General features: G+C 38.0%; 1 protein-coding gene across 8 annotated transcripts in view; it reads right to left on the bottom strand.

The window, feature by feature from the left end:
* Positions 1-22,594, bottom strand: part of phf20l1 (PHD finger protein 20 like 1) — a 115,617-nt gene that overhangs the window by 44,203 nt on the left and 48,820 nt on the right. For 6 of the 8 annotated variants that reach the window (XM_048595525.1, XM_048595528.1, XM_048595526.1 and 3 more), the window contains 4 exons: positions 20,634-20,901; positions 19,758-19,946; positions 11,935-12,129; positions 6,094-6,378 (listed from right to left, as the gene is read on the bottom strand). In XM_048595525.1, the coding sequence (XP_048451482.1) occupies positions 6,094-6,378; positions 11,935-12,129; positions 19,758-19,946; positions 20,634-20,901 (937 nt within the window). The remainder of the gene's footprint in view (positions 1-6,093; positions 6,379-11,934; positions 12,130-19,757; positions 19,947-20,633; positions 20,902-22,594) is intronic. The other 2 variants (XM_048595530.1, XM_048595527.1) reach the window with 2 other exon arrangements.

Below are 22,594 nucleotides of genomic sequence, written 5' to 3'. Positions count from 1 at the left end.
GTTGGTCAGTGAGGTGGGAGGATCGGATATTTGGGAGAGAAGACGGACAGGTCAAGGAGGCGGGGATGAGAGACAGGGTTGGTCATGGGATGAGGTCGGGGGTGGGGAGATTTTGAAGCTAGTAAAATTCACATTGAGACCATTGGGTTGCAGGCTCCCAAGGTGGAATACGAGGTGCTGCTCCTCCAATTTTCGGGTGGCATCGTTGTGGCACTGGAAGCCTACAACCCAATGGTCTCAATGTGGACTTTACTAGCTAGCTAGTTCTGCAAACAGCCAATTAAGTGGAGTAGTGGATATGAGCCACCAAATAAATCTCAGATAAAACATATACATGGTTACTGGTTTGGTCAATGGTGCTGAAAGACAATTTCAGAGTAATAAAGAATTTAAGCAGCCTTCTGCTGTACCCATATTACAAACCGAGTCCCTAAAAATCTTAATGTTGTTGAGTTAAAAAGTCTTAGTCATGTGGTATAACCTCGATTTTACAGACACGTTAACTATTCTAGTTTTTGGACACAAATCAGGGAGTCACGCCCATTTACTTTATACAATGTTTCAGGACAAGTCCATAATTCTAAGCTTATTTCTGCCCACCCACCTACATCTATTACAGTCAGCCTAAAACCTGAAAAGTTGAAAATTAAGAACAGGTTTTCAGAAATAGGATCAAATGGGAGAAGATCAGATGTACCTTATTTCACTATGGATTACAATGTTTGTAATTGGAAATAAGCCATAGTCCGTAAAGGGGCATTGGCATCATTCTGCAACAAGTAGTTACACAGTTGGAAGAGCACCTTGAGGGGCAAGGCAAGGAGGCAGAAATTCATGAACTACTACAGCCAATCTGGGGTTTGTACCCATACTGTTTACATCATTCTGCACCAAAATCTATCCATCGAGACAACGGAGCTAACTGACCTCCACTATTCAAATCAACTACCATTTTCACTTTTGTATACACTGGAATCATTTAAGAAACAGTTGAATAATACAGTCGGGGCCCTTTTATGTAATCTCCATTTGTATCTACCTAACTACTTTGTTAGTAATCTGCTTCTAACGACTATAACAATAGTTATACCACACTGCTATAGTTTTCACAAAATCAAAGTAAAGGTGCTTCTTTATGGGAAATGCTTAGTAACATAAGAATTATTAAACAAAAATCACCCAGGCACATTTAATATGCCTATCATGTGAACATCAGTCATATCATAGTGGAGCAGTTCATAATCTTAGCAAACAATCTAAATCATTTCATCTATAATACTCAGAAATTACACGAGGGAAACCCCCAGGGGTTGAGAACATTGAGAACCATAGTTCCTCTCAAGCACACTATAATTTATCTTTTTCTTTCCCACATTTTTCAGTTAGGAAGACTGATACACTATTATCACAAATTTGGTTTTGAATTATGTTACGGAAAAAATAGTTTGCCTTCATGGCCTTTAATGTACTAGGATTTATTGCACCATTTTGCACCAATTAACTAATTCTGTATCAAAAACTGTTGACACGGTTACATCAAAAAGGTATCAGTTAATTGAACATGGCTAAATATCACAAATTGCAAATCAGATAAATTAACAGTTCATTTCTTTGGTGAAGACACTGAGGGGTGAATATTGACCTGGGACACTGGAAGAACTCTCCTCACTGCTTCATGTAGTGCTACTGTATTGTCTTAATCCACCTGAACAGACAAATAGCATTGTGATGTTATGGCCTGGATACTTCTCATGACCAAACTGAGTCCACAGAATGGGGGCAAGCATTGCCCATCTATTAATTGGTCCTTTGACCGAGAGGCAGTACAGCAAGAAAAATCTGCAATTTATCTAAAATATCTGTGGCATCAGTAACTGTTTTAAAGAGCTTTTGGCAAATACTTTTAAGAATTTCTCTCAATTGTAAAGGGATTAATTATAATTTTCTTGAATAATAAATATTGATCCAAACAAACCTTGACTGTAAGTAAGGCCAATAGAAAGGAAGTAATGGTACAGTGCCAGATACAAACAAGAGCTGGAGGCAGAAGGCAATCAGCTAACATATGCTGGAGCCCCTGAAGATTAATATGCAGGTTAACATGGAGGTTCAGCTTGCAATTAGAATTGCAAATCTACTGCTAACGTATATTTCAAGAGGGCTAGAATACAACAGCAGAGATGTACTGCTGAGGGCTGAATAATGCTCTAGTCAGATATCATTTGGAATATCATGAGCAGTACCTCATATCTAAGGATATGAGCTGGCCTTGGAGGGGGTCCAGAACAGGTTCACATGAATGATCCCAGGGATGAAGGATTTGTCATACGAGGAATGGTTGAGGCCTCTGAGTCTATACTTGGAGTTTAGAAGGATGAGGGGGGAATTTGACTGAAACTTACAGAATACTGAGAGGCCTGGATAAGGCTGATGTGGAAAAGATGTTTCCACCAGTAGGAGAGACTAGGACCCGAGGGTACAGCCTCAGAGTGAAGGGACAACTGAGATGAGGAGTAATTTCTTCAGCCAGATGATGGTTAATCTGTGGAACTGATGGCCTCCACAGCCCTCTGGGGCAAAGTCATTGACAGTATTCAAGACAGAGATAGATAGGTTCTTGATAAGGCAATCAGGCAGGAGAATGGTGTTGAGAAACAAATCAGCCATGATGAAATAATGGAGCAGACTTGATGGGCCAAATAGCCTAATTCTGCTCCTATATCTTATGGATATACCATGCAAATGGGCTAAAATAATTTAAAACTTAGAGATTCCAAAGAACAGAGTACTTTTTTTAACCAGAAGTAGCCAAATCGTGAATGCAGATATTATTGGCCGGTTGGTTGAAAAGATATTCTGCAAATTTACACCATCAGGGTTGTTCTGATCCAAAAGGAGAGAGAATTTTTGCAACAGTGCCTAGCTGATGATATTCATACTGGCTGAAATTCAGAGTTGAAAGCTGTTGTCAGATAGGACTCCTAACCAACCCAACATGAATAAAGAACAGCATACTGTGGAACTGTGTAGCAATATGGTGCCATATATTTGAGGGGAGTGACGTAGGTGCTTGTACTTCTGTACAAGGAACTTTGTTACTGATCACATAATTGTTATAGTTCAGAAGGAGGCTATTCAACCCACTGCATCCACACTGGATCGTTAAGCTTTTTGACCTAATGCCAATCCCTTGCCTTTTGTCCTGAACATTATTTAAATAGAAACAATCATCCAATACCCTCTCAAATGCCTCAATTGAACCTGCCTCCAGCAAACATCCAATCAATGCCTTCCATACCCTACTCGCCGTGAAAATGTTTGTTCTCGCCTTGTATTTGCTCTTTTACAAAAGGCTTTAAAACTGTGCTGTTTGGCTCTCAATCCACTTAAATGTGGTCACAGTTTCTCCTTATCCCTCTGTCCAGATCAGGGATGATTTTGAAAACTATCAAATTTTCGTTGAGCCTTCTCCTTTCCAAGGAAAACAACTTCTCTAAACTTTCCTCATAACCGAACCATTCATGCAAACCTCTTGAGCTCTCTCGAATGCATTTACATCCTTCCTATAGTGTTGTGCCCAGTGCTCCAGCTGAGGTTAAACTACACAAGTTCATCAAAACCTTGAAATAGGTCAATATGCATCCAGATGTTGAATACCAGGCTAAAAAGGGAACCAAAATCAACAGTATGTGGTGAACAAAACTTTAAATACCACTGCAAAAAGGTACTGGACAGTTCGCTGGTCAAGCATTTAGTCAGCCCAACACAGCAAAGGATTTTGCAACAAATACAGGATCTTTAATTAAACATTTTAATGAACACTGAACATTTCTAGCTTGTGCTCTGGACATCTACGGAAAAGCATTGCTCAGTTTGCCTGTAGAGAGCTAGGCTCTGGGAGTAAGTAAAACAGGATTGTTGGCAAAAGGTTTCTAACATCCATGTCTCATCCAAAAGACAGCACTTTCAATAATGAAATGCTTCTTTGTAGTCTGCTTGTAGTATTTGCTATTACTTTAAGCAGACAAAATCAAGTATTCTAATTAGTAGCCTAACGTCAGCATCAATGTGCACTTGTAGCTGATTACAATTTTTTGGTTCCAGGTCAATCACTTAAGGTTCTTGTAGTGCAGTGGCAGTATCCCTACCCCTGAGTTAGAAGGCCCAGCTCCAAGCCCCACCTGCTCCAGAGGTGTGTAATAACATTTCTGCACAGGCTATAGAGTCATACAGCACGTATGACTTCTGTCCAACTAGTTCACATTGACCATGTTCCTAAAGTAAACTAGTCCTCCCTGCCTGCATTTGGCTCATATCCCTTCAAACCTTTCATATCCATATACTTACCGAAATATCTTTTAAACATTGTAACTGTACCTGTATCCACCATATTCCACACACTAATCATTCAGTGTAAAAAAATATTGCCACTCATGTCCTTTTTAAATCTTTCTTCTCACCTTAAAAATAGGTCACCTAGTTTTCAAATTCCAACCTTAGGGAAAAGACCTTTGCTATTCACTTTATCTATGCCCGTTATGATTTTATAAACCTCTAAAAGGTCACCCCTCAACCTGCTACACTCCAGTGAAAAAAGTCCCAGCTTATCCAGCCTATTTTTATTTCAAACCCTCCAATGTCCTGGGAAATCTCTTCTGAAATCTCTCCAGTTTAATAATATCCTTCCTATAACAAAGCAACCAGAAATGCACAGAGCTCTCCAGAAGAGGCCTCGCCAACATCCTGTACAACCCCAACTCCTGTACTCAAAGGTCTGAGCAATGAAGGCAAGTGTGCTAAATGCCTTAACCATTCTGTCTACCTGTGACACAAATTTCAAAGAATTATGTACCTGAATCCCTAAGTCTCTGTTATATAACACCACTGACGGCCCTACGATTAATTGTATAAGCCCTACTCGTTTTGTTTTACCAAAATGCAATACTTCACATTTATCCAAATTAAACTCCACCTACCACACCTCAGCCCCTTAACCCAACTGTCCAAGATTTCTTTGTAATCTTAGAAAAACCTTCTTCGGTGTGCACTATACCACCAATTTTGGTGTCATCCGCAAACTTACTAACCATCCCTCCTACATTCTCATACAAATCATTTATATAAATGACAAACAAACTTGGACAAGTACTGATCCTTGTGGAACACTGCTGGTCACAGGCCCCCAGTACGAAAAGCAACCCTCCATCACCAGCATCTGTCGCCTACCATAAAGTCAATTTTGTATCCAATTAGCAAGCTAATCCTGAATCCCATGTGATCTAACTTTACCATTTAGTTTACCATGCGGAACCTTATCAAGATAAGAAAATATCCAGATCAAACACTGAGCATCCTTCTCTTTTTTACCAAATTGTTACTAGTTGTAGCATACAAATGCCACAATAAAGTTATATCCAATTTGTGATGTCAGGTGAGTGATGCACACCCTCAGTATAAAAGATCTATGATTTCTGCACAGCATGCATTTTGACAATCACACTTCATGTCGCATTTAGACATCATACTTTTCTCTATCCATAATTTCAAAAATCTACTGAAAGAGGGAAATAAAACCACTTATATAACATGAACATGCCTGGCAAAAGGGGATACCTAATTTATACAGTGCATATAGTTCCCAATTCACACCAGGATTTGCACTTTAAGAAGTGAAAGAGGAAGTCAATCTGAACTCTATCTAACCCAAACATCTGCGCTTTAAGAAAACAGAGTAATTATACCTTAAAGGAACACAGGGCAGTAGAAGAATATAGTGAGCATATATGGTCTGACACTTGACATTATAACACATCGTCTTACTGCGGGGAGCAGCAGCAGCCCACTGGACTCCCATCCAATCTGAAAATGGAAACACAGATGTTTTACAGTACACAAGGAGGCCATTCAGCCCGAGCAACCACATGTATTTTAGTGGCAAGGGTGGTGTTGCATTAAAAAGGCTTTCCATGTGCCACTGTATCAGCAGTTGGCATATGTAAAATATTCAAAAGAAAGTCTTCCACTCATTCTTGAATTCACATGTAATTCTCCTTGACAATATTCCTACTGATTCAATTGCACCTCTATACTTACAAGAACTCGATAGAGGTCTCGGACTCTTCAGCCACAGGCTGTCCACAATTGATGGTGGCACGTTGGTTGAGCTGGCACGAGTCCGCATCCCACTCTCCAGGGTGCTAGTCTCGGAGTCAGATCCTTTCTCTGTATTGTGGTAATACTTTATGTGGTAATCTAGCAGCTTAGCTTTACGGAAAGCCTTGAAGCACCTGGGAAATCTACACTTGAACTTGTTGTGGTCAAGCTCAATGATCGGTTCTTTGGGAGCTAATGGGTCCTCTGCGTTTTTGGCATTAGTTACTGAGACAAAGGCAAATAGAAAGGAAACACCACATTAAAAAGGAGAAATAAATGAAAGAATATTTTAAAAACGCACAACCTCAAAAAATATCTGTAAGTTCATTTGATTGCAATCAAGTAAAATACTCTTCCCTCTTACATTATTTTTGAAGTAATAAACATTTTCTAACCAACTGCTTCAGTTGATGCAAACCCTTTTGTTCAAACTAGCCTATCTTAAGACACAACCGCACCATCTCACCAAATCAGATCAGCTATGATCTTATTGAACGGCACAGCAGGCTCGAGGAGCTAAATGGCCCACTCCTGCCCCGATTCTTATTTCTGTATGTGCTTATATATCTTAAAACTAAGCATATCAAAAATTTGGTTCTGCCCCCTTCTTCAATATAGGAATTACATTAGCTTCGCACCACTAATCTGGTGCTACACCTTTTTCTACCAAATTAATATATACAAGTAGTAATGCCTTTCCCATTCTTTTCTTGAGATTCCTTTAAAATATGTGGATTGATTCCACTAAGCCCGTAAAAATGCCTTATAAACATCCATGATTCTGAGGGGCCTTGACGGGCTGGATGTTGAGAAGACATTTGCACTAGTGGAGGAATCTCAATCCAGGATACAGGTTACAGAACAGGGGGCTCTGATTTAAAACTGAGATGCAAAGAAATTCCATGTCTAGAAGATATATGATAACAAATGTCCGAAATTCTGTACCCCAGAGAGCTGTGGATGCTCAATCAATTAAAATATTTTGGGGGAGTGGGGCAGGATGTGGGTTAACAGCCTTTGTAAATACCGAGGAGATAAAGGTTATGAGCAAATGGTATGAAAGAGGATTGGAACATAGGGTAGATCAGCCGTGGCAGGCCTGGGTGGGAGGGGCACAAATGGCCTACACCTGCTCCTATTTCCTATATCCTTATTCATAAACGAAATCCTACTAGTATTTGGTTGGTTCTTATTTTTTAGTGGGATATATTTTCTTACAATTTGTTGAACATTTAAAAAAAACTTCCCATATTTTTGTATGCAAATGTTGTTGCCAATGTTAGTTTCTCAAGTTATATTGTCAGTTGCTCAAAATCTACTTTCTCCAATGTGTAAGCTTCACTTATCAAACAAATGCTCATTTCTATCATTCTAAAGTTACTATGCTATAATTTTACATCAATATATAAAGTACTTTACTGTGGACACAATTACTTAGATATTCCCCAATGTATATTTCTTTGATCTGCTCTGATTTATTCCACATAACTAGGTTCAATAGTAAATTTAGTTTTTAAAGAAAAACAGACTTGAAGGGCTCTTGTGGCACAGTGGTAGTGTCCGTAGATCTGGGCCTGAAGGCCTGGGTTTAAGTAGATACTTTTCTATTTTAGAGATGCTAAGGACCACAGACATTTCCTCCATTGGACAGACACAACTATCTATAGGACTCTTGTGGTGCAGAGTTCTGTCTCTACCTCTGGATCAGGAGGCCCAAGGTTCAATTTCCCCTGCTCCAGAGGTGTGATAACATCTTTGAACAGGTTGATTAGAAAATTTTTTAAAAAGAAACATAACTGAATTAAAACAGCATGAGAAGAGGGTGCTGCTTGATTGGACCTACCTATTCTGAGAACTAAGACTGACGGTGAACTGTTCCTGCTGCATCTCCATTCCAACAATGGCCCAGCCACAAATCAGACATTTCTATCCCACCAAGTGAAAGGAAAGAAAAACTGAAGTGTGAGTCATCCTAAGGTACTCATAAAAATACCTCTTAGCAACAATCAGGGAACAGCTGATTGCACAAAGAACAGAGCAAATCTGAATTTTTCTCACCCCAAATGGTGTGAATGCTAGGACAAATGAAATTTTCCAAGATTGAGATTGGTAGATTTCTGTTGGGTAAGTTGTATACATCAGAGAGCTACAGCACTGAAAAAGCCCATTCCGTCTGTGCTGGTCAAAAACAACCACCTTACTATTATAATCCCATTTTCCAGCACTTGGCCATGCCTTGGCATCACAAGTGCACATAATTTTATACATCACAATCATGTATGGAACAAGTAAAAGAAATTAAAAGTTTGTCACATTCTAATAGAATAGTATAGCAGGCTCAAGGCCTGAATGCCCTACTCTTATTTCAATGTAAATTCAAGAATTGTAAAGGAAAAAGCAATGTCCTCTCTGTATCATCCTGGCAGCTAGCATTCACATGGGAGGTTTGATTAAATGATTCAACTACACTGAACTGACTGGCGTCCAGCCAAGTCCAAGGTTTTATATCTGACAACGTGCCCTTCCAGTGGTGAGCCCTGGATCACAAGCCCAGATGTACATGCTGCCAGAATAGGACTACTGACCCATCTGAATTTGCCTCCACAGCTTGAAACTGACAAAGTAATTTTAGCACCTCTACCAACAATTTAGAGAGTTCTTCTCATTTGGTATAGTTCCTTAAGACCATTCGATATAGCAGCAGAATTAGGCCATTCAGCCCACCTAGTCTGCTCTGCCATTCTCCCTGTAATGCTTAATTCCCTTACTAGTCAAGGAACTTTGCCTCCACAGCCCTCTGAGGCAATGAGTTCCACAGATTCACCATCCTTTAGCTGAAGAAATTCCTCCTCACCACTAACAGTAGGTCAGGCACAGTGCATAGCTAGGATACATACTCCCTGGATAAGCTCAATAAGCTGCATGAACTTCATTTTTAAATGTTTTCTACACCTCAAGTATTTTAGTTTGCTTTTGTGAATTGGAAAAGTCAGTCATCAACACCAGCCAATTGTGACTCAAATGTATTAACTTGGGCAGACCATTGTGTAAAAGAACTGAACCGATTCCCCACTTACAGGTGCTCATAACAGGATCCAGAAGCCTTCCAACTGGGAGCCAAGATTTTCTGCCTTGAATCATTAGCAAACATAAATATATGTGGGGGAAAAACATGTATTTTAACTTAAGAAAAAGCCATTTTTCAGCAGAATTTTTAAATCAAAAACTGACATTAAGTGCCTCCATATGTATCTGAAGGCATGTTCCAGAGAAGATCATACAAACGGTTGGATTTTGCCCCTGCTGACCAGTTTCCAGTGCGATATCTTGAATCTCTAATGAATCAAACATGGGAGGCTAAGGTATTAACTTCAAACCCTTCCTCATGAAGTGAATCTTAACAATAAACACCAGGCACAAAGGATATGGAGGCCCTCGAGATCACAGAGCTCTCAGGAAGTTTCTTAGACTATGTTAAAAATATAAAACAGACGAGTAGAATATAAGAGCGTGGATGGAACGAGTGATACTGTTCAAAGCAAACCCAGCTGGATCGATAAAGACAAAACAACCACGGAACATTATAAGTTGCAGACTTGCAGGGGCATAATTTGGGAAGTTAGATGAAAATCTATTAAACCATTTATGTCTCCGCAAGGAAGAACTCATTAGGGATGAGATGGATACATGGGACAGATTGGTCTTGTGGACTTGCATAGAAATTTTAACTCATGCTCTACACAATTAACTAAAGATTCCAATGTGCATAAAAGCATTGACAGGTATGACACTGGGACTTAAAGGGTTACATTATGGAAACAGAATGAATAATCATGGCTTGTGGTTCCTCCAAGTATTTTTTAAAAAAAGATAATCTGACCAAGGGGTTTAAAATATTTGATAGGATAAAAACAGAAAGACTATTTCCTCTGGTATTGGAAATCAAGAACAAGTGACCATAATTTAGAATTGGTGCTAGACCATTCAGGAGCGATATCAGAAAGATTTCTTTCATTTAAAGATTACACAATTCTGGAACTTTATTCTAATCTCTTGCTAAATAAAAAGGATGCAGGTTCTAGGAATAATTGGAATTTTTAGAACTGACTTTCTTATATTAGGTAAGGGCATTGAAAGAAATAGAGTTAAGGTGGAAAAATGAAGTTTAAATATATATCAGTCATGATCTAATTGAATGATAGAACAGGTTTGAGAGGCTGAATGGCCTGTACCTAAGTTCCTAACAAGGACAGTTTTATCATCACGATAAATTGCAAAAATAATCTTCTTTAACACACAAAATAATTCCCAAAAGAAATAAAGTATTCTATTTACCTCAAAATTTACCTCAACCCCTCTCCACTCCCAAAAACATTTAAATATTTTACAATTAAAATTCTAGTTGTAAAATACCACCCAGCATTTCTATCCAAATACTGCCTGTCTTGTGCTACTAGTTTACTGTCAATGGTTCTGAACCAAGACACTATATAAAGACGAAAAAGGAAAGCCCAAATTGTGTCCAAAATGCAGAGTTTCCCTTAAAGCTAGGGACTTCCCTCAATTCATTTTCCCAAATAGGCTCGATACTTGTTTCACAATGGCAGCAGAGGTGGTCAAAACCAGACTCAGAGTCTCAGTTGGAGGACAGGAATGAAGATGATTAAACTGATCAACATTTACAGCTCTCACCTAACATGCAAGCTTGGCCATGCTGAGAACAAAACCAGAGGCAGATAGCTTACTAACTTTTGTTAATGACTAACTCAATTAATAACTAACAGACTGAGATAGTCAATATCAACACACCTATAAAAGGATGAGTAAGACTGGAAGAGATAAGTGGGGACAAGTTATGTTAAATAGAAGTAGCTAATTTGCAATAGTAGATTTCTTGTATTATAACTTCTTTTAAATGTCTGATCTCCATTAATATATCTTTCACACCATAAGTGTAGAACACAGTGAAGTATTTTATTTATCTTCTGTGGAAAGGAAGTTTACACATATCATACATCACCAAATACATTAGCACAAGGATAAAACTTTTTTAAAAATCACCTTCATGCATATAAACTACACTGTAAAAGGCATCTCAGTGAGTTTTGCAATGCAATATAATCTATAACTAAATGGAACCACTCTGGCTTTAGGCTTTCAACTGTTGCTTTATGATTTCAGTTCATCAACAAGAAGACTATTATGGGGATGTGATGCTCCTCAATTTTTCTCAGTATCTCTAAACAATCATTAATGCCCAAAATTTGATTGTTGGCTCTATATTTTGTTCATCACTATTCACTCGTGAACCCTGACAGAAAACGTAACGGTAAAATTGCCATAGCTCTACCAAACAATACAGCTGCTCTCTGCTGAGAGAGAGAGAGAGGACTAGTGATGGGTAAAGTTGAGAACCAGCATTCTTTAGACGAGGGGAAGAGGTTGAGAAGAAAAGTCATTTACAATAACCTCAGCTGATAAAGGAATTGACCCGATGCTGTTGGCATGACACTGCATCACAAACTATCTGTCCAGCCAATTGAGTTAACCGACCCCTGACACATCTGCCCTGACCAAATCAGCAGATGAAGCATGATTTGGGTGTATCAGCCGCATATTGCTCTCCTTTCCAAAATTTGCACATATTCAATGTCTTTTTTTTTATCCTAGGCCAAGACCAACTAAACTGATGTAAAATTCCTTGTGAATTTCATCTCAACCACCAACACCATCCCCAAGCCGTCATACACAATTCATTTACTAGCAGGAACTAATACCAACCTGATGAAGAGGAAGCCACGCTCACATCAGTTATTACTTTAGAACGAGGTTTCAGTGTTTGTTCTTTTCCAGGGAGTTGAAGAGAAGAAACAGATGCTGAGGTTTTGTGCCTGGAATGCTGGGAGAGGTCAAGAGGCACCAAGTCACTGATCTCGAAGGAATTAGATTCTCTAGGCAACTGGTAACCATCAGAATCTGAACCAAAACAGAAACAGCACAAATTAATGATGATGTAGGCTTCCCAGCAGAATGCTTATTTAGTACAGTACTAAGCACACTTTGCTTTGATAATAATTGTTGTGTTTTCAAATAATGTACTAAGTACAGCCTGAAAAAAAATTCCACTCCAAAAATACTCAGTAGCAAGTAATGAGCAACTACATAAATGTAAGTATTAGGACAATCTATAAGAGCCAGGTAAATAGGAGGCACCATCTCACAATGTACAGCAGTACCAAATCAGTCTACACAGCGTCGTAGCCTAACAGTTGGAGATGTGCAAATCTGAATCTATACTCAAGAGAGAAGCCTGCAGCTGAGTGGTAAAAGGCAAGCCTGAAATTCAACATATGGAAAGAAAAACACAGAAATTACATGAAATTCTGAGTTAGCATCTGGGAATTTTAAAAAAAGTTAGTTTAGGCAGACAATTCCAACAAATTGTTCCATCTGAATCACTATCGTTTATATACTGACCATGCCAAATGTTTCCAGCATTTTCTATTTATCATTCCAGTTTTCCAACAATTTTATTTTTCCCTTTACCAAACTCCTAATATTGACACCAACTGTTCTGTTGCTGCAACAGAATGTTGTTCTCTAGATGATATCTTCCGAAGACATGTCAATCTAGATGAGACGTGTGATCAAGATGTGAACATGAAGGATTCAAACAGCAAAGTGCATTTTTGAAATGGAAATCAGTCCAATTCATCCAACAATCTAATGGAATTTGGGTCAACCTTCCACGTGGACTGTAAATGACATTGATGTATTGAACACAAAAAGCCAAGTTTCCTTTTGCACGCCGATATTTCTTTTCTACAATACCTCTAATATCACAATAAAATGAAATTAATCTCTTTTTTCTGCTTCCATATCTGAAGACACTGCTATTATCAACATTCCTGAAAAAGCTTGCATGGAAAAAGACTTTGCAATCATAATTATTGGTCTCTTTCCTTATTCATCCATGCATGGAGATTTTTGCTGGGTGAAATCAAGGTTGATTACATAACCTACACATCATTGGCTGTAAAGCACTTTAGAGCACCCTGAGGAGTTGTCATCTTTGCTATTCTTAATTTAATGTTACTTATGACCTTAACATATTGAATTCCTTACTTTCTTCAGCCTCTTTCTTCTACAATATTTAGACTTTTAAAATTGCAAGCTTGGTGCTACCAATTCACTTCTGAATGCTTTACCTGCTCACCACTTCATGTATGCTTCTCATGTTGAAGAAAAATTGCGCATGTCAGCCACACGGGAGCGTTTCCTCAACATTACTGTGCAGTCTGAGAATTCTCTTTAAGAGTAAAAACTATATTCATACACATAGACAGCAATAAATACAAAGCACATTAGATATCCAGCAAATGGCTAAATATTATACAATGAAGAATAAAACTAAATTTCCAAATCAAGTAATCTTAAACTGAAAAAGTTCTCTTCTCTGACTTTTAGGTGAACAATGCCAGAGTTCTTGTGCAATTACATGCTGGATTCCTATTTGCAATCACCTAACTCTCACTGCAGTTTGATAAATTTTCCCTTCTTCAGTGTAAACTTTCACCACAAAACTGATAAATCCCTCCTTTGGAACAAGAGCAGTCAATTCCAAAAATTTTGCATCCATCCATGGGTGTATCTTAATCTCTCAAGTGCCTTTGTTTATCAGTATATCTCTAATGAAGGTTCGCACCTGAAATAATAATCTCTTTCAGGTACTGACTTATCCTGCTACTGATACCCTGCTACAGACTTCCACCATTTTGTTATGATTTTAGACATCTATAATTTCTTGGGTTTTTAAAGAAAACCACCTGCTTTGGACAGAAGTTTTATGACAATTGAATCAACATTATTGCAAAAAGGCTGTACACTTGCTCAGTGTTTATTAAAATGCAGTTTTGCTGTTTGTGTTCTCACTTGCTATTTCTGGAATTCTAATATCTGGTGTAGCACAAGTGAAGCATCATATAAAGCTACCCTAAATTGTAAGTGGAATAAACTGCATACAATAGGATTAAGGACCAGCATAAACAAAGCTATGAGCATTCAGTTGAACCAGACTTATTCAGGGTTCACTCTGGCTGTGAGCGAATTTGGCCCCCATTCCATACACTTTAGAAGGCACTGGTTCAAGCTGGATCATGAATCCACTAGCATTTGACCATAACTGGCCAGTCACCACAAGTTATTGAAGGAGCACTTTAGCTCCTGACATTACTCGACATCCATAAGTATGCTTTCCAACAAATGGAACTGGATGAAAATCAAAACCAGGATGCAGGTTGATTTGTTCTCCTCTCAACAAAGTGCTGTAACTATCCTAACACTACTTAGGTCAAGATTAGCTTACTCAACATGTCAGCTCAGTTACACTAGATACTGCATGCATCCATTATGCTATCAGAAGCACCTCTGTTGAAATAATGTTGATACAGCAGAGGTGAAGCAACTTGAACTTTTTTTTTGAAAAGATAGATAAATTTAAAACATACATGGTAAACTAATTATTTCCACAATGAACTACATATGAAGTGTAAAACAACAGTGACCACAATGAAAATGTTATTCATTGGCTGGAAGCGTTTTTGGACATCCCAGGGATGATGAGTACAACATAAATACAAGTTTGTTTCTTCACAAAACATCGACGTCTGCCAACAAATTTTTGTAACCTAAAAAATGACAAAAACCTCAATTTCAGCTGTTTTAACCTTGAATGAAAACCACATCTTTTCTAGCAATTAGATTCATGCTCCACTGGCAGTTCTTCCTTGATATCACCCAAAACGTAAGAAATATCAAGGGAGTTGGATGATATTACAAATCAACGTGGAGAGTGGTTGGGGGTGGGGGGTGAAAGAGATCTGAAGGAGTATGCAATTTATCATACTTCAAGATTAGATAAGCTTCTGCCCAATTCAATGCATAAGACTATATCTTCAGTTTCTACAGTCTACCATGTACAAATCTGAGCATACTTAGTCCACAACCATTTTAGCTATTCATTGTTAGTTTTGTCAGAAACCAATCCAGCTTTACCAGGCCTTGTTCTCCAACTACTCCACGATCATACTAGAAAGCAAAGATTATCCTAATCTCCTTTCTCTACTACCTTTCCAAACCCTCTAAACCACACTATGTCTTAAAAGCTCAAAAAGCTTATGGTTTCTTTAAATCATGAGGGGCCATTATAGATAGAAAAGTCTTCAGTGAGGAGGATGAACTGTAAAAATGATTGTTTGGGTGAATTGCTGATTGTTATGCTGCTCTGTGTATCTGCTCAGCCTGTTTTCCTTGTCCCCACAATGCCAATCCCTCCTATACACTTCCTGGACTATACCTGAAATTTGAATCCACCTCTGAGCTGATAGATAAAGTACATCTGCATCCACAATCATATTTAAACCAAAACCATTCAACTTCACTCCTAACCAAGTTTGTGGTCACCCCTCCCAGTCTTTCCTTCTCTGGCTTGGAATCAGTTTTCCTCAAGCTTCTTTGAAATATTTGAGTGTTTTATGTTGACAGCACAGTACGGTGTGTAGCTTAACCACCTCATTGGTGTAAGTACTTTCTCTGGCCCCAGTGGAACACCTACATTTTCTGCACTGGTGTAGATAACCCCAAAGTTTTCTTGTCCAAGTCAAATACATTTTCCCCAGCAACCCCATCTATTACATCTTTCCCACAACCCAACCTTCTGTAGATGTTTGGAAACTGCTCTCATACCAAGGGGTGCTTCCAGTATCGATTCCTAAATCAACAGAATACAAAAAATTCTTGATGGTTTAATTTTCCTCTAAAAACTCTAGCCTTCAAAAACACTTCCCCAATTGCCATCTTTTAGTTATGCACTGAACACTATTATGGTCATTACTCCCAAATTTTCCTCCAATGGTCTTCCTCTGGTATACCCTCTCCATTTCATAGGACCGGTCTCACACTTGCCTTCCCAATGAAAAGCAATTAAAACCAAGCTTAAAATATTCAAATCAACACTAGTTTGTTTCCCTTGATTTCAACAGTGCTGCTTTGCATGGTAGGCCATAGTCATTCAATCAGGTTTCTGAATTTTAAGAAAACTTTCAATGCATTGTAAAATTTACATAAGACATTTTAAGCAAGAGAAGAGAAAAGGCAGACAAGTCTAATTACCAGAAGGCCAAAACAAAGAACTCAAAAAGATAACATTCATCTGAATCTAAAAGAATGATTCCAATTTTAACACACTATACAATAAATGCTAGCCCAGCCAGCGTCGCCCTTATCCTATGAGCAAGTGAAAAAAAAACATGAAATTCAAAGGTTGGGAATATTTCAGTTAAAAAAACCTGATGATGCTGCAGTTCCTGTCAGATAGCTCAACTAAAGCTTTTGGTCACACATCATGAAAGATGGAAACCACCTTGTGTCAAAATCAGAAATCTAACAACAGAAACAACGCCCACACCATAGTCAGACTGAGTCTGAAAAAGAAAGCAAGCTTAGAGATGCCTGAAAATAAATTTAAGGCTGACTAATTTTTTTATACACATTTTGTTATGGCCGAGAGATTCGAGGACCTTTTGATCTGGTTACTGCCAAAGCTTATCTCAGTCATATGCAAAGCTTTTGCCCCGGGTCCACTTTGAGAGTGATAGCATTCTGTTTGTGTATGCCACCAATGTAAAAGGGAAAAAGAGTAAATATTTCCCTTAAAGGGGACCAATTTTTTTACCAGTCCTTTAGAAAAGGCTCATTAAAACTTACTTTCGTGGTAATCCTAATCAGTGCTGGCAAGTAGTAACAAATGAAAGGGATGTACACAGATATCTTCATTCTTGAGGTAGTTTTATTCATGTCATTAACAAGGAAATGGAATGTTGGATTTTTCAAATTTTTACAAGATTTTTTCCTTATGAGCTTTTCCAGGAAAGTTTACTCAGTGTTCTAACATTCCTCACTGATTCTAAACCTGAATAGAGAATTCCAAGTGTTGCAAGATTTTCAGATATGTCAGGGAGCATGTTTAGAACATTAGGACTTTAGACTTGGGCTTTGATGGCACCAGTTCCAAGAGGCTTAAACAGCATGAATGCACTTTCAGCAGATTGTACTATGTGACTATGTAATATAAATGAGTTGTTTGAGCAAAAATGCTTTAAGAATGTGTAAACCATGGTGGTTTCATTTGTGGAATCAGCAAGTGGGGAGGGTATGGGTGGTTTCTCATTCCTATATCCTCCTAAACATGGGTGCAATTCCCATAATCCCAACAGGTGCCCATCTACAGATAATACACTAATTTAACTTGACAATTTAAGATCCCAATGGTCTTACCACTACACTTACTATGACAAAACATTCCTCTTCAAAGGGAGGGAGGAAGAACTAAGTCACAGTTGGGGAGCAGACATTTTAAGAGAGCAAGAACCCTGATGTTGAAGCCATCCTTGTGACTGCCAGTATGCATCCCAAGTTTTGTCTTTAGAAATTTAGACATTAGATAGAAACCTTTGAACATGTGAAATACTGTGTTGTAACTGTTAAACAGATGAGGAAAACCTCAAGTCTTTAAACTAACAAAAAAAGACAAACAGCAAGAGTTCTGCAATCCAACATAGTCATAACTTTTATTTTTTTTTCCTTTGTTTAGCAAGACAGTATTTTCCTCTTTTACAAAAAAAGTATAGCAGAAAAGTAATTGAAGTTTATAAAAATTCTTCATGAGGTAGTGCACTTGGCCACAAGGCCCCCTACACTACACACAATTGGTCCCGATGCACAGATCCAGCAGTTTTCTTTCAGCAAATCATAACACTACCTCGTGATGGATTTTTTGAAAAATTGCTTTAAAAAAATGATGTACAACACATTGAAATAAGTTCCTTGACAAAACAACTTCCTCTTCTGCCACTAATATGATCAATAGCTTACATTGACTTGACGTCAAAGACATCATGCGACTCATATCCCTCACGCACCGACATCAAATGGCACGACTGTAACATTGCTCAACAACATCAGAAAAGTACATTCAATTCAGGTAAATACCAATGGCATTGAGTGAGTTACAAGGCAGTTACACCAATCATAGGCTTCAGATCAGGGTTCATACTAGGAATTTTACTCTTCTTCAAAAGAGGAAAACAACTTATCTTTAATCCCCTCAGAGAAAAAAGCCTTTGGTTGCAAATAATCTTTTCATCGAAAGTTTCATCTTGTTTTCTCCCTTTCTCTACACATTTCACGTTCTATTTAGTTTAAAATAATATGTCAACTAAAAATGTCACCATGGTAGAGTGTATGCATTCAGCTTAGAAGGAAGCGAGGTATGGGAAAAAGAAACAATTTTGAAGCAAATCCACTGTCCCAATCAAGCATTTCTCAGTATCAACAGCAACAAGGACATGATTAACACAAAACTAAGAAACAGTGCTAGGCACAGAAGCTGAAGAACCTAAAAAGAACACAGAAATATTAAAGCTTCCAAATAAAAGGGATTTAATTTAAAAAGTGTAAACACAAACAGAAGACTCCATCCTAAGCACTTTCGGGTAGTAATAATTTAAAAAAGCAATCCTGGTTCATGTTATCTGAGCCTCGAGTTGTGCAAGTATTCTTCCAGCTCACTCTGAGCCATCCTACTCTCATCTGACAGCCATTCTATTTTCAATATTGAAAATGGTGCAGTTGCTTCTTTGGGAGGGAGGAGAGGGAGGAATAGATAAAAAAAATTGGCTACGTTAGTTACTTTTAAAATCAATTCCTTAGTTAATAAACAGCTGAAGAATTCATATCGATGTACAATGTTGTTAGTATTTAAGCCAGCTCTAGGATCATACAGGTGCTGTTCCTGGTTAATGATCAAATCAACACCTGCTCTCGTAGAATTTACATATTTGGTCCAGACTTTGATCAGCCACTCATCTGGCAAGAAAATGTCCTTCCAAAATATCTCTTAAAATAGCAAGATGGAGATGTGCATCCTTTGATATTTTACTGTTTTAGACATGCCAACAAAGTACACTGCCTAAGCCAGACACTGCCACTTGCTCAGATTACAGCCAATTAAAAACTTCCAAATTCAATGATTTGAGACTGTTAACTCCCTGGTGCTTTTTTGATACCACCAGAGCTTCTCTATCACAAATGATCACACCACAGCAAGACTATTTTAACTAAACAATCAAGAGCTCCTGATGATCAAAAGAAAGTGTCGTGTTGACACTCAAAGTACTTCCACTCAGTGCTTCAGCTCCAGTGCAGCTATGCCGCTGAGCACGTTTTGCTTAACATAATTTCACAGCCAGACTGCTGCCACTTACACTCCACCCCCTCTGCCATTTCAATAAAAAAATATATATTCAAGATATAAAATTTTAAAAGGTAAAATATTCTCAGAACAGTAACCGCAGCATGAGCAGAATGTATGTCAGGCTTCCAAGTGATATAGTATTTATCCAAAATACAATGAGTGATTGAGTAACGCATGTGCATCTTGATCATCCTGTGCACTTTTATTTGGTTTAGAGAAATCCCTGCTGGATAAATACCATACGCAATGGAACTCAGATGTTCACCTATTAGGTAGTTAATTTTATTCTCACCCTCTGGTATGTTGCTGTCTGTCAGATTATTGGATTTGCCCGACTGTCCTGTCAAATCACTGGATGGAGAGGGTAAATACCCTTGGTCAGTGGGACCATCAATCCCTGCAGCATTTGCTAATCGTGCAGAGCGTCTCCTACGTTTGGATTTTTCTAACCAGGTGATCGGACTGCTGGGCTGAGAAGGGCCTTAGGGAAGAAGAGATGCTCAATTAGCCTTTATTAAAAAAAATTAGTTTTGGTATTTTGTTGTGGTAGCCTATTTTAATGTTAGCTTTTGATAGTACTGTGCAATATAATGAAACAAACAGTTGTTTTCTACTCCTTTCAATCCATGCGGTTTTGTTGGAACTCTTCGTAAAATGGTTAGGATGGATGATAAGCTGGCTGTGTCAGGTTGACCACTAAAGAAAATTAACTTCAGCTGAGTGTTTGCTTTTTAAAAAGCAGTCATATTGAAGTTGATACAAAATTCAAAGTTAAGAAATCAGACTTGTTTCCTTCATGAACAAATTCTTGGAATTAAAGCCAGGCTTCTATTTTCATCAGCTGTGTGCATTTAAGTTGAGTGCATTTTTCTTTTTACCTTAGTAGGAACCATGATCTCAGCATCTATGGTGCAGCCTAACCCATGAGCAGTAAAGTGGAGGAACTTGCATGCATCACATCACTTACTAAAATTACGGAAAAAAAAAATCAAAGAAAAGGTTTACGAAACTAAACATGCTGACATACCTGAAAATACCAGTTTACATGTGGTTTTCAAAAAAAAAAAACTTCATAATTTTTTCAACACAATTAACAGCCACAACTAGAAGCTAAGTAGCTTTTTGTTTAAAACCCCTCTAGGCAAGACTCACTAAGCAACGCACTAACCAGTCTGAGGGATATCTGAAGGTGGTGGTGGGGGTAATGTCTGAGGAAATTCTATATTGTGCAACTCCTTGCCCTGAGGTACAGTTGGGGGAGGAAAAGGATCTGAAGCCTCTATATTCCCAGATGGCTCCTCAGGCTTTGTTTTCTGTATTTGGAGTTTGGTCGAATGTGGAGATGAAAAAAATGGATCACTTTTTTGATTCAGAGTACAGGAGTCTTCACTGCTCACTTCAGTCTTCAGCTGGTCAGTGGTATAAGAAGGTGACAGCTAGATAAAAGTAAAAGGAGAACAGTTAGTATACTGATAATCTACTGGGAATAACATCAATGGTATTTGTACCCTGAAGACACTGTCATTTTTATAATCAAAAGCAACAAATCAAGTTAAACATTTAAATCTAAACACATCATAATAGATGTTTTGTGATTCCATACAGGTTATAAAATGACTAATATCCCATTTCTTACCCCGGCATTAACAATCAACACTTAAATAATAAAGTTGGTTAAAACATCATCTCAAGAAACACTTCTAGATTATATACTATTGCTAATCCTGACATTAATCTTTATTCTACAGCAATAAAAATTGCAAATTGGGTGGAGACTAAAGTTAACTTTATGCTTCTGAATGACTCATGACCTTACTTGTGTCTCCAATTTCTCAAATCCAATTAACAAATTTCAGTTCCATGACATGCAAATGTCTCTTAATCAAGACTGTACAGAAGTGTTCTGAATTCCATTTACAGCAGTATGGATTTCACTCCCTATTGTGAGAGATCACATATTTTCCTTCTTTGGGATGATAAACAAAGGGAAGCTGGACTGCCAGAACTGAAATAACATGATTTTCAATTTGCAAAACTTTCACGTGCTGCATATTTTTTGGGCTGTGCAATACTATGTTGTCTTGAAGCAGCAAGGTGAATAATTTAGGCCACCAAGTATGTTAAGAAAATTCAGCCTAACAACAGCTCTCTGATTAGCTGAATTGTAGAATATTAAGAGCTGTAAATGCTACAGTGGCAGAAAGCAAAACATTCAGAGTCTGCAATCAAAGCTCCCATCCCTCTATCCCTCTCCATGGAAGAATAACAGAAAAACTAAGAAAGTACCAAAGAAAGACAACAAGATAAAGTCAAAATCCACTGATCAACAATCGAAATTTTAAAAAACCCATTTTCCGACAGACCAAAGTGAGTCATCATTGCTAAAATCAAAACAGGACTGAGAGAAAGTCACTTTCCACATTGTAGTCTAAGCTTTTAATCTTTAGAATTTTGTTTACTGACTATTTTATTTTTACACTCAGTACAGGTTTTAATTCATTTGTCTGTCTCAATTATGATTGTGTGCATATTGAGGGGTTTAAAGGGGCAGGCCTTTCTTTCGTCTGTCTTTTGTTAAAATTAAATGTGCTACAGTAAAGTTACTTTATTGTTAATGACAAAACCTGATGTGCATTGCTTTTGTCCTGAATAGCAGTCAAAGAGGCAGGTTGGTCATCCTGGTGGTTTAAATCGAGATTTTTATATTTTTAGTGACATTATCCTAGTCTTCTTGTCTAACTTCATCCCAGCTCTTGAATTTTTGGGGTACAGACTCATTGATGCTGGTAACATGGTAGGCCAGTCACATATGCATTCTTCAAGCTAAACCTACATAGTGTTTTGCCAGAGAACTTGTTCAAACTTGAGAGATCCCTCAAAGTGCACCTAATTCAGCTCCCTGTTGTTTGGGGGACCAGAAAGTGATCAGGATGAAGAACCTTGATTGCTGTTTCTGACATTCAGTGTCACACAGCATCATGGTCTAACATAGTATATTAATTACAATTCCAATTAAAACCACTCTGAGTACAGATCATAGATCAATCCCAAAACCTTCCAGTCTATGACAGTGCTAAACTGGGTGATGGCCTGACAAGTTTAATTATACCTTTATCTCCCCTTCCTTTC

The sequence above is a fragment of the Rhincodon typus genome, chromosome 4, assembly GCF_021869965.1.
Source record: "Rhincodon typus isolate 14 chromosome 4, sRhiTyp1.1, whole genome shotgun sequence".
Taxonomy (NCBI): Eukaryota; Metazoa; Chordata; class Chondrichthyes; order Orectolobiformes; family Rhincodontidae; genus Rhincodon; species Rhincodon typus.
The sequence above is the reverse complement of the archived record's forward strand: the minus strand, read 5'-3'. Positions and strand labels throughout refer to the sequence as shown.